General features: G+C 33.5%; 1 protein-coding gene across 11 annotated transcripts in view; it reads right to left on the bottom strand.

Annotated features, from left to right (window-relative positions):
- The window catches only part of heph (hephaestus), a 359,023-nt gene that overhangs the window by 130,336 nt on the left and 214,739 nt on the right, over positions 1-13,948 (bottom strand). For 5 of the 11 annotated variants that reach the window (XM_053746140.2, XM_053746141.2, XM_053746145.2 and 2 more), the window contains one exon: positions 895-951. The exons of 5 other annotated variants lie outside the window; for them this stretch is intronic. Coding sequence is in view for 2 of the 6 variants with exons in the window: in XM_053746132.2 (XP_053602107.1) it covers positions 895-951 (57 nt within the window). In the remaining 4 variants the exon portion in view is untranslated. Of the gene's footprint in view, positions 1-894; positions 952-12,220; positions 12,311-13,948 lie in introns of those variants that run through there. One more of the 11 variants, XM_053746142.2, reaches the window with a different exon arrangement.

Here is a 13,948-nt window from a genome sequence, read left to right as displayed (position 1 = left end):
CTAATGCAGTATTATTTAGTTAGCAATAGAACTAGAGAAGCAATAGGGACGTAAATTATGAGAGCTAATTATTTCGAGTATTATTCTGTGATAGGCAAAATCAGTCAAAACTAATAATATCAGTTGCTACTCAACGACAAAATAAAAATATGGAAAGTTTTAAAAATATACGCCATAATAAAGAAAATGCTATCTGCATTTTTCGAATCAAAGCCGCAACTCGCACTGAACATCGAATGAAACAGAAAAAAGATGTTTGCGAAGTAGGTGGGCATAAAGTTGTATAAAACGAATAACTTTGAGCCGCACGACTCTCGCTTTGATACTTGTGCAAGTACGAAAAGTCCTGTTGATTACCCATGGACTTTTTATTTTGACATATCTTTTCATCTTATTGCTTACATTTCCATAGATCCAATGTTTTCAAAGTAATTATTACCGACGAAAATAAAATAAATATTTAATATTAAATAAGACAGATTGAGGTAGTCTGAGACTTGTGTTATGTGATAGTAAAACAACGATATAGAATATAAATACAAAACATATAAACAAATATAAACATGTACATATAAACAATAAAAAACATAAAAACACATATGTACTATATACTATTATTTATTTATCTAAAAGCTGATGCTGAAATGATATTTTTAATAGGGTTTTTCAATGATGGTCAGGTCATTTATTTATGTATAAGTAGCTGCGCCCCGGGGCTTCATTCCCGTGGAAATTTCGGGATAAAAATTCCCTATGTCATATTCGACCCATGTACCAAATTTCATAACAATCAGTCCCGTATATTTTGCGTGAAAGAGTAACAAACATACACAAATACATCACACATCACAAACTATCGCATTTATAATATTAGTAGGATGATGTTAGACTCACCGTTTCGGACGCCGTGTAACGCCCGTTGCTGCACTCAATTAGTGAAGTTTCACTCACCTGGAAATAAAATATAAAATATGAGCAAATATAATTTAATACACAGAGTAACTTTTTAAACACCTATAAAATTATCATCTATTGAACCTATTGGCACAGAGACAGACAAAACCGTCAGTAACAAAAACTACTTCTTTATTAGGGTATTACCCGTGCGAAGTCTCGGCTTCGGACCTGTAGCATTTTATATTTTTCATACTGAGTTCCAATGGTTGACGAATTAATTTTTAAGAGTTAAGAAAATGGCAGCTGTTGTTATACGTACATTTCTTTGAATGCTAATAACACATATGTAAAAATGTTTTTCAAAAATTCGCAAATAATTCCCTGTACGCAAAAAAAATAAGATCACATAATCATTGACCTCCCGTTATCATAAACTGCAAAGCAATAAACTCCACTGAACAACGAGCAATGCGCTATTAAACATTTTCAATACCGCAGTCTTCATTAAATCCTATGCTAAGTGAATGAAATATCATACATCAAACGCGTTATGCATAAATTCATCATCGAAGGAGGTCGGGATCTTGTTTTAGGGGTTAGTTGGGGGTGAGGACGGGCAATCCGCGCTAACTTCGTTACGAGGCGAATTGCTAAACGTTCCCATTGTTGACCACGAGTCTGAGACAGCTTAGGCGGTTAGTCATGCAAATAGACGAGTCGTGTCCGCATTTCAGATCATAGACGTAGCGAGATATGGAATGGCATTTGGAGATCTTAACTACGTTTTAGTGATGGAAAGTTACTGAAATAGCTAAATTTATGATCACGTGGAAGAGCGTGATCTTTGATTGCCTTCCTTGTACTTGATTTACTATCTTTATCTTTGTGTCAAGTTGTGTAAAAAATGTTAAACAATTATTAGACGATGGGATACCAACCCAATAAGCCAAGCGGAACTCATGGCTCTGTCTGCCCCGTGTCAGATAAAGATGTGATGTGTACTGTATAATTAAACAACAGTCAAGTGTACAATGTGCATGTATTGCCACATACATACTGTATGTATTTAAATCATAAAATACAAAATTTTATAAGTAATGTGAATGAATCTACACTGTGAATTTGGCTTTTACTAACATATTTAAGAAGTAACGATATTCATAAAAAACTTGTAAATAAAACATATCATTCATATCTCCTAGTTTCCATCGTCACGAACTTCACTCGCTCCACAATGTCTTTAGCTCCAATCTTCAAGATGTCCACAGTAATTAAGCGGAATTTGAATAGAATCGCTCTGCTGTGTGAATATGTATATGCCGATACGATTAAGTTTCGATGAAATAATACTTAGAGTATTTCGATATAAATAAATAAGTATATAAGGTCAATGTCTATCTGTAATGTTAATGATTGTACAGTCAAACCATTGTTATTGCGATACTGATATAATCGCAAACAATGTATTTATTACTATAAATTGCATAAAACAGCAGCGTTTCTTATGTACTTTTTAGCACCATAAGAGGTAAGACAATATTTAAATGACATACATAAACAATATTCAATTGTGCCCATAGAAATTGATAACAATATCCACCATTTTCATTATCATTGTCAGTTATCCCAAACCAAAACATTATTGGCACTAATTTAATATTTCCTATTTGCACAAAACCGCATACAAACCCGGCCGGCAACAATTTCCGAGATGAAAATCTATCAAAACAGACTCCGCACGGTTCGGCACAAAATGATTTTCGGTTAATAGCCGTTTATGACACAAAGGAGGATAATAGAGGCGCTATTAATAATTCCATATCCGCAGTGTTATCATTGATGCACAGAAATGCAGTGTTTAGTGGTCACAATTGTTTGTATAACCCTTTGACGGACATTTTACGAGACACAAAAGAAGTTTTCGTGTTATTTCATCTGTAGTAGGAAATGTTTAAATTATTCAAACTGACCTAAATAAACAATCAATCTATTTATTTATGTCATTAGGGTAAAAATACATTCTAAAGTTTTCTACGTCCAAACACTAGATAAAGAAAAAAAAAAATATATGGAAAAAATACCAACTCAATTAAATTTCAGTCCACTCGCAAATTGTTTGAAAAACTAAAAAAATGTTATTCAATTCCCCGTCTCAATTATAAAATGTAATAAAAATATTCATGGAAATTTTATCCAACTAAATAAATGTGGTAGCATATATTTTTATAATATATGCTACATAAATTGTATTATTTCATGTAAATAAAAATGGCGACTACCGATTAAAAACTGAAGTTCTTATTAATCTAGTTAAATAGGTCAATCAGCCGTGATTTAGCGGCCCGTCCCTGCTTCGCTCGGGTAAAATCATTATGGATTATACACCTAAACTTTATCTGGAAATCACACTTTGTATAAAAAATATCCCCACAAAAAACCGAGTACATATAAATATCTAAGCATACATATGGACGGATAGATTATTATATTTATATTCTTTATTACCGCTCCCATAGGAAATTCCCCTTTTATTATGTCACCTAAAATCCCATTGTTAAATGTTTTATATTTATACGCTTTAGAAAGAGACTAATATATTTTTAAATTTAATATAGTTTGTTACCGGCCATACATATGGTATAGGTACATACATATTTCTTTATTCGAATATTCCTTTAATGTGTGACTATAAGAAATGCATTCATAATTCGAACAGGTAATACAAACACACCCTGTAGGTGGAGGCGGCGACAAGTGGCGTCCTATTTTGCGCTACGCCGAGCGGAAGCCAAGCTCACTGGATCACACGCAGTCAGACGTATTGACGTTGACACAGCCAATACCGTATAAAACGTTATGAATAAAGAATTATTTTTCTTGAATATATTTCCCGAATCAAATTAAATCATCATTGTGCGGCTGCGTGGAAGCGAACAATCGACAGTCGTTTCGGATACCAATATCACTGAATCAGCGACGGAAGTTTGGGTATTGAGAGGAAATTTATCTCAAAGGTGACCAAAATTAATAACAACAAAAATACTTTATTATGAATATTTTGTGGCGTGCAGATTGAAAGCCAAAGAGTTGATCATTACACAAGAAGAGTTATAAAAGTAGATTCTGCTTCAAGACAACGTTTTATTTCGTTGTTTTACAGTTTTTGTTAATGAGATACTTCCACAAGTTCTCCATTAGAATAATTCATTATATGATAAAATTTGTTCAGTTCACATGTCCCTAGATTCTATCTCAGTGCCCTTCCCGGGTGCTTACCCTGCGATTTGGGAAGCCTTGGCGTCAAGTGGCACCAAATTTCGCGCTCGGCCGAGCACGGGCCAAGTTTAGTGAATCATACAAGTACATGTACTGGCGGTAAGGTTAAGGTAAACAGTACATCCCAATGATAACATTGTAATTATTATTTTTTATTTATTACGTTTTTTATTGAGCTATTGGACGCACTTGACAAGCAAATCGAGAGTGCTTACTTCACTATTACGTACTTTGATGTTTTATTTTTTTTTATCATTTAAATTGAGTAAATTAAACTTAGCTCATCTATTGTAAATAGATATAATAAAATAAAAATTACGAACATATATTTTATTAATTCGATTATAAACAACAAATACGCCGATCTCTATAAAGCAAAAATGTTAATTTATTAACAAAATAGTTTAGTGTTTCAGAGCTTAAGTTATCATACGCCGTATACACACAAATTACTCAGAAGATAAGCAAGGTTTTCTCTAAGTTTAGATGAATTTGGTTGAGTGCAGTTGTGTGGCCCCGGGCTGATCATAAGTTAATGCAGTGTCTGTTTAAACTAAAACTTTGCAAAGGCACAAAACGTTGAATATACGAAAATAATCCCTTAGATGTTCCATAAATGACAGAGGCACACTAGGCATCATGTTTTGGCAAAAGAAAATAAATTTCGATGAAGTCACTATTTTTGGACTAATAATAAAAGAACTTCAAATATTTCTTTTTTGATATCTTTCACTCAGCATTCAAAGCAGTATTCTAATTCAAAATAATCAACAACAACTTAAGCTTTTATGAGATTCTAAAAAAAGTTATGTTGGAAAATTAATAACGCACGGATCACTTGGCTTGCAAGTTTGTACTAGTATTGACTGTAGAATATGAAGCTCTATCTTTGTACGTGGTATTTTGCGATGTCAGTCTTAAACAAAACTCAACAAACTTTTTACTAATTACTTGTTTACTTTAGGAAAATTAAAGTGACAGTACACGTAAAGATGAAAGCTATTTTACAACTTCAGAAAAACTTTTGGAAGTAATAATGTAACAAATTGTTGGAAATACAAATTAGCTGAATTAAGCAATTGAATTGCGGTTCAAAAAAACTTTTTTCTTAGAAATTATTAACGCATGCTTGATTTTGCGCAGGTTCACACTAAATATTTCTAGACTAAATCACGGAAACATTAATACATAATGCCAGATATAAAAAGAAAGAAATATAAATAAATAAAGTAAGTCAATGCTACTTATAAGACCTGGACAAACTGTATATTTGGTGAAAAAATTCTCATTTGAAAAAAGAGACAAAACGTTAAACCTAACAAATAATTAAAATTTGTTATGTGATTGAATTTATAGCAAATAAATCACACTTTCAAATATGTCGTCAGTTAAACGTGCGGATTGAAACAAACCGCTCTCCGCATGCAAAGTTTTAACAACTACATAAAAACCTGGCACAATTGTAAAGTATCTAGTAGAAGTTCGCTAAGTCACAAGTGGAAGTTGCAGTAAAGACCGAACCGACAAATAACGACCACAGAAAGTAACCTATAGTTCCGAGCACCTCATGTTCGCTTCATTACGTAGCCGACGTCGACTTACGTCATGCGATGTTCCGAACTTAATAAACTTTAAACAATACCAAGACAATGCGTTGTCAGAACTTCTAAACTCCAAGTGAAACAAGCAACGAAGTTACGCTCATATTAACGTACATTGTATCTAATGTTTTAATAATGTTCAAACAGCAATTAATACCTTCGAATTGTGCTCACAATTTCACAAGGTTTTTAACCTTTTTTTGCTTGGAGGTAGGAAACGTTTTTTTACATACATACTCTTCGTCTTAGACAAAAAACTATCACGTACTAACTCAAGTTGCGTCGTATAGAGTTAAAATGACAAACCAAACGAATCTCCGCAACGCCAATACCCTAAATAGTTCCCAAGAGTTCAATTTCATTAAATCAAACAACAACATCAGAAGGAAGCGGCCGGAACTCCGCTAACTAGGAATTAGTTCACATCTTCAAAGTCAACATTCTTGAGGTAAATAAAATGTTGGAATTAAGGCGCAGGCTCCTGTCCCGAGACGGGGCGACGGCGTCCTTTGATCACGACCACTCCGAGAGTTCAATCGTCATTTTTCTAAAAACTCAGCTATGTTCCCGACAACTTGTTCGACCACTTTCTTTGTTTCATGAAAGTATTCGATACAGATTCGATACGGCAAATTAGTTCGCCCTGAAACATTTTGATTGGCGGATTACGCCCGCCCGATAAACTTTTTGGTCGTTTGCCGTCAAAAACCTTTCAAAGAAATTACGTTTTACGCTCTTTTCAAACTTTTCCAGGTAATAAATTATTTACAACAAAAAACAAAAGCTGTAAAATATGTTATGTCCCTTAATTTCAGTGTGAGTCTTCAGTGTATTATTTTCCAGGGGTATTATGTGAAACATTTTTTAAATTGAGCAATAAAGCGAATCCTTACCGCTACCTGGCCCCAGCTGGAGGGAATTTAATAAAGTAACATAGATATTATGGACTATTCACAAGGTATGTTTAGAAAATTTTAAATTAATTCTAGAAATCTCCAGAGTTATCTTTTATGCAAGCAATTTTGTAGTAGTGAAATTGAGTAGTATAGGTATATAAAACAATGAACGCATTCTGTCTAGTAACAACTTTAATAAATAATCTTGTATTTTTTTAAGTTTATAACTGTTATAAACAATGCATAGAAACTATGTATACTTACTAGAACTATTCTCGCGTATTCGTAAGCAATAAGGAACTGAATCCAGAAATAGAATTGTAAGGAACATAAATAATTATATAGTGCAACGAGTTCGAAGTAAACCACACGTGTCTGGAGCTGTGTGTATTGGTGTAAATATATCTGAAAAATAAGAGATGCCGTAGGAATAAACCGCATACACATGTTCCCTAAGAAATTCTAAAATCTTTATAGATAATGTCATAATTAACGACTACCCTAAATTAAAAATATGCTCGTACATATTTATAAATGACTTTGTTCCAAGAAATAATTTTCTACTCCTCACATTTTTGTCGTAAAATTCGAGTACTACCTAGCTTCCATGAATAAGTAAGCAACGAAAATAATTGGTCTGGTTATTAGTGAGTATTCACGCGCGTGTCATATCGTATAATTTATTCAGAACCAAATTAAACTCGTGGAAATCATAGTAATTTATCTTATGTTAGGTGGTATCACGTATTTTACCATTGAATTAGTACTCTCGGAAGTATTTCGTTCCTGTTTCGGATGTGGATCATGAATGAGCTTATTATCTAACGAAGTTGATATAAATAAATTACAACTGCTGTTTGAGGACCGTGTGTGAGAGTTAAACACGAGATCCGCTTTCATAGTATCTTTTTTTACCCATGGGGAACAAGCGCGATTATCTCATGTAACGTAAAAATAAACCGTCGTCGCCCAAGAACGATCTCTATTACTACTTGTTTCGATTAAAGATAAAGTAAAAGTCTCATAAACGAACCACACGTGGGTTGAAAACATACCTAGGGTATGCGGTGCGCTTGTAATAAATAAATGCAATAACTAACAAAATAAAAGATGTAACTGTAAGTTCTATTTCGTTTCTGAGTATCGCACGTCGAATGTTTATTAACCAACCAGAAAGCGGATAAGTTAGTAACAAACTTACGAATTATGTCTTTTTATTATCCTATTCTGTCCATTTGCTAGACAGAGACTCTTCCAAATGTCAACAGTAAGAGAAATTAAAAAAGGCTAATTTTAAAAATATTACTAGTTTGCGTGCTAATTCATCAACGAAGACTGCGAGAAAAATCTTCAAATAAAAACTTGGTACGCTGTCCACCATCGTAATTCCTTTCATATATAGTTAGCACGTTAAACCAAGCTTTGCCGGCACCGTAATCTCATTCATTCGACGCACGTCGAATGTTTATTAACATATCGACCATAAAGCGGACAGGCGCGAATCTATGTCGATTTTTTCCGACTTCCCACTGCAGACGGCTTTCATACCAGACTTTTTTGCTATGGTGCTTCTACGGCTAGTATTTTTCCATGAAAAACCCTACTCTATTTACTCAATAAAAACGGTGCAGTTTAAAACGACCCGTGGACAGATAACTGCAATGAAAACATCCTTGTAAATAAAAAATATTCGCGAATCGAAAAATCCTACAGTGACGAAACAAAGAACGCACACAGAGATTTTATTTGGAATTCAGGTAGATAGGAAATAAATAAATAAATATTTTTTATGGACAAGGAAAATAATGGAAAAATACATGTTCTGTATTAGTAAAAATCACTTCACAATCACAAACACACACAATCTATTCACTTATACTCAGGTGCGGGATTACATTCAGTAAATAGCAACGCTCTAAAAGCGACTAATTTTCATATGCAAACCAAAGTAAAAGCACTGAAACCTGTGTAATTAGGTACACACACACATACGTATGTGTCTGGATAAATGGAGTGTTACCTGGAGCTAGCGTGTCGCCACTGCAACTCTCATTAACATTGATATTAAGAGACTTGATCCTTCATCGTAATAACTAATTTTCTACAGAATTACAGTTACAACTACTTTGTCCGTGCTTCATGTCATTCTGTTTGGTTATTAAAACTATATCAATGAGTCTCTGTGACTGACTGAATGACTAAATGGCGTTTCAATTTAAAAAAAAAAACTATAATTTCACTTTTTTGTTTAGTATTCGTACAGTCAGTGTCTCATCAACCTATACAAATCAATTGCAAATTCGCCGACCATCGGATTAAGATCATCAATTCATGCATTCGACTGTACAACATAACTAAACGATGGCTTTCAAATAAAATATAATCTGTCACATTCTTGTTCAACAAATCTTTAAAGATTTTTAGAAACTAAAACAATTTTTACTAAAGTTTTCCGTATTGAAAATAGCCAGTAATAGTTATATCCGCTCTCGTGCAAATTCAGAGGGTCCGTTTTGAAATAGTAACCTATAACAGTATCAAAGATTTCTCAGTCCATTGGCCGCTGCCATCGGGGCCTAAATAGTCCTTTGGTATTGACATTGCCATTGTAGGAGCCCCGTAATAGTGCTATAAATATGTTTTTATCTTTTTTTTCCGTTAACGTTTGTAACCTGAACTGCGGGTTATAACAAATGTTATCCTTTGAAATAAAGCAAAAATATTTAGGAATTTGTACTTAGACGTGTTGTGGTATTTTATTATTGGCAACACCAATATCATTTGTCCTGGGTAAAATAAGTAGGAACTGTAAACATGTTAAATTAGGACGTCTGTTTTTAAATCATAAGTCATCGCTGAACGCACAGAGGTATTCCGGAACAAAATATGTTAATAGGCATGTAGATTTTTTCTCATAGTAGAATTTTTCTAGCGACTCACTTGTTGATCGCTAAGATAAAGTAAAAATAAAACAAAGTTTGTTGATCCTCGGAGAAGAAAACTTCGAGTTGACATCGGATATACGGAAAATATTAGAATCGATAGAAACGAATAACACGGATGCGATTTCAATGTTTATCCGCAAACGGCTGAGACACGGCTACAGCCGCACGGCAAACAAGAAAGATGGAAATAAATAAAAACACACTTAAATCCACCGCGAAAAATGAATCTGTCTAGCAGCAAGGGGACAAAAGATTAATTGAAAATCAATATGGGGACATACCTTGCAGATCTATCAAAACATTAGGTTTGCTTTTGCGATAACGGCCGAATTATACTGTCAGTTTTGATTAATGTAGTATTACGCTTGGCACGCGACCGGCCGCCTCAGATGAACAAAAATTGGCATATCATCCCGCCGATTAGGTCAGCTTTTATACAATTTCGATGAATCAGTGATATTCTAACTTTTATTCCATTGTGATGGAAATTTCCGTATATCTGATTTATTTTCATATACTTAATTTATTTTTGACTTAAGCAATTCAAATAATTTGTTTACTAACCTAACAAAATAACCTAAAATATATGAATCAATTTTGTATTTAATTAATTCGTCATTGTAGTGATTACGAAGTATCTAATTTTTCGTTTGAAATTGGATACAAATTAAATAAATCATACTCGGAAATTGTATCTGATGGGATGGGAAAGGCCTATAAATCGGAGCTATGTATCAATTAGTAGAATTTTACGCTTTTATACAGATTCCGAGCCATTAACAAGGCGAGTTTATTTGAAAACCATTAGCGGCCCAATGGACACGGTCGAATCATCGATAAATAAATGGCTGTCTTTCAAAAGAGCCGTCGGATGTGAACGTGGATTCATTTTTTACGCATCATACGAGATAAGTAACTTCAGTGGACCCGTCCCGATTAATTTAAAACAGTTAAAATTAAATTATAAAATGTCCGATAATTCCTTTATTTATTCAGAAAACAATACCTGGCCGATGTCACTGAACTGGCAAAAATAAAAGCGACCCGGCAAATTTTTAATTAGTTCTAATTCGATACAAAACCACGGAGAAGGATACAATCAAGCAAGGAGCAGTACTAAATCAAAACAAACTCAACCCTTTTACGAACTTTCTAAATAACGGCGTAGAATCTTTTTCATTAAAAATCTCCATGAGGGCGATTATTACAAAAGAGGCGAGAAAGCGCCGCTGGCGGGTCCCGGATTCTCGAACACCGATGCAAGATTTTCGCGGGTCAAACTTGGGAATGTTAACAGATAATTACGAGTAAGTTTTGGCAGACACGAGACATTTAACAGAAGCTTTCGAAGTCGGCCCGCGAACGCACGAGGAATGAATATTAATGAGAACCTGCGCCAATCGAATATACGTTTTATTCGGTGAGCGTTAAATTTCTATCTCCTCTGTTTCTTGTTAACCCCGAAGGCACCCGTTAACACATTTGGACTGGTGTCTAAGGTTAATTAGATTAGTATACAACAATGCTTTCAGATCTTATAGAAAAACAGATTTGCGTCGTTCATATTATTCCTTCGCAATTAACGCTTATATATGGCAAATTTTTCGTGTTTTATCTTGGATTTATGTTTATATATCATTTGTAGATAAAATCAATTAATTATATAATAATATTTTATTCTCAAGAATAAAATTCTATTGTACGCTTTTAATTTTCGTTGTATAGATGAATATTTGCAATTAAATTATGTGTCCATACAACGAATTACTATGGTTCATAATTTTTTAATAGCAACACATTGATAACAAATCTCAAACATGATTGAAAATAATGATATGAAAATAATAAAAATTAAAACGCATTTCTGTAATAGAAAATAAAAGATATTCAGAACTCAAATCAAATTTATTACAACCTTTGTAATATAAATACGAAATTATTATTATTATTTTGGTATAAACTGTTCCACGATAATCCTAACTAGGTAAGTAGAACGGTAAATTATCCGAGTGATGAACACTTGCGCCTCGCGTATCCGTTTCCTGAATTAAGTACTTACTCGAGGACGGATGGATGTAACAACTCATGTAAATTGCTAGACTTGGCGGTCAGGGATACCACGCGCTTAAATATAAATTATGTCACTCGCTATGCCCCGGGGATCTACTCCGAAGGGAATTTCGGGATAAAAGCATTTTAATGTTAAATTCTATCATGTACCCCCAAATAAAAAAAAATACATTAAATTAAAGGGATTTGGATTTAGAGAATTTTAAATTCGTTTTTTCAACGGATGTCACATAAAAGTTTCACATTTAAATATTGTTTAAACATGAATATTAAGTTTGTCAAAAACGAAAGGTTTTACTAAATGAGTTACAACGACAGGTTTTACTATTTAAGTAAAAACATATCTATCAACAAACGGCGTGCGCATATTGTTAAAAGCATTCTCTCCCAATTAACCAATAGGACAAACAGAAGAAAATATACAGCAAAAAAGTAACACGATCTAAAGTAACACGATCTAAAGTAACACGATATAATAATATTACATATACTTGAATATAATGATCATTAAATAAGTGATCATAGATATACTTACAAAAACCTTGATACTGGAAAATCTTCCTCACACAACTTGTGAAGTACACGAAAAACCACAAAAACATAAGCTCACACAGCACTTGATACACAGGAAACGGAAGGGCGCCAGGTCATGGCACTAAATGCATTATGCAACAAGCGCGCGCGGTGCATAAATGCAGTTCTGAAAAGCGCCAGCATGCGTGCGCGCAGCGTGCCGTTGCATGCAAGTATGCAACGCACTGTGTATGGAACGCACTTACGGTTGCATTCGAAAATAGTTATTCATGCATACGGTAACGCTTCCGTATTTTTTCTTTAAGATATTTTTAACTTGATTACAATTCTCAACGCTTTTGTACACAAAAGTGATATTGTGTTTATTCTTGTATAAATTTAGAAAAAACAAAAGCGTATAAATTGTTTGGGGCTTTTTGAATGACTTAGGAGTTTGTAGCGTTTCTTGACAAATAATGCTTGCATGTTTAATAAATACGTCGTCAGATTTTGAAAACACTATCTGAATAGAGTGTATTTTGCTACTAAATAAGGTTTTTTACAAAAATGTCATTTTTGACAAAAGCATATGATGACAATGATAGCTTTTGTCAAAAATGACATTTTTTATGACAATTATATGTCTTGTACATGGACTGATCCGTATTTATAATATTATTATAACATATTATATTCCATATTATAACATATTATATTTGTGTCAATTTCAACCTTGACGTTGGCAAAATCATCGTTTTGGGGAACGATGGAGCCACGAAATTAAAAAAAAAATTAGTAGGTACTCTGAATATCGAACTGTCAGCTCAAGGAATAACAAAGATATTTGAACTATGGAATTACTACTAATTCCATAGTTACAAATATCTTTGTTCGTAGTGTACCTACGTACACTCGGAGTACCTACTAATTCCATGATTTTGTATCAACACGTGGCAAAATAATATGTCTGTGAAATAAACCATTGAGGTGATCTCTATCAGATTTATGTGGTTATGATAATAATACAATTTTATTCTACCAAACATAAGCCTAAATACATACATATACTACATACATAACAAGTTAAATAAAAGCTTATAAAATCAAAACCTTTGTCTTTTTTCCGTGTTATGGCAGATTAGCCCTGACGTAAAGAATCTCCAGCCACTTCTCTGGAGTCTATCAATCGACAAATCCGCCTCTAAATCACTAGATACGGGAGTCTATTTTTATTATTTTTAGACGGGATTTAAGTGCGTTGTACGTATAGGTGATCTTCCGCAAATTTATATAATGTTCGACCTACGGAATAGAATGTTCGTAATTTAGTTAACTAAAAATATATATTAGGATGTATCTCAGTGCGTTTCGACCTCTGCGGCCGCGCTGTCGTTATGATCCGTCAATTTTCTTGAGGAAGGAATAATTGACATTGACCTTGACATTGAGTACAGATTAATGATTTTAAAGTCAGATAGAAAAACTGATTCTTGTCTTTGTTAAAATTTGAAAAATTGACAATGACGCGCGGCCGCATCTGTCGAAACGCTCAGAGATTCAGCCATTTCTATTACTTATTTTTTATCAAAACATAATTTATTCTTTTTTATAAAAATAATAAAATATGATTTGTTATAAAAAAGTTTTTATAAATAAATTATGATTTGATGTTACACTTTATTGATCTACTTGCGCCCAAGCTCCCTTGGTAAAGTCTAGATAAAATAATTTTGGAAATGATTCGTGCCTC

The sequence above is a fragment of the Plodia interpunctella genome, chromosome 6, assembly GCF_027563975.2.
Source record: "Plodia interpunctella isolate USDA-ARS_2022_Savannah chromosome 6, ilPloInte3.2, whole genome shotgun sequence".
In the NCBI taxonomy this organism is placed as follows: Eukaryota; Metazoa; Arthropoda; class Insecta; order Lepidoptera; family Pyralidae; genus Plodia; species Plodia interpunctella.
Note: the sequence above shows the minus strand (reverse complement) of the source record. Positions and strands in the feature narration are given on the sequence as shown.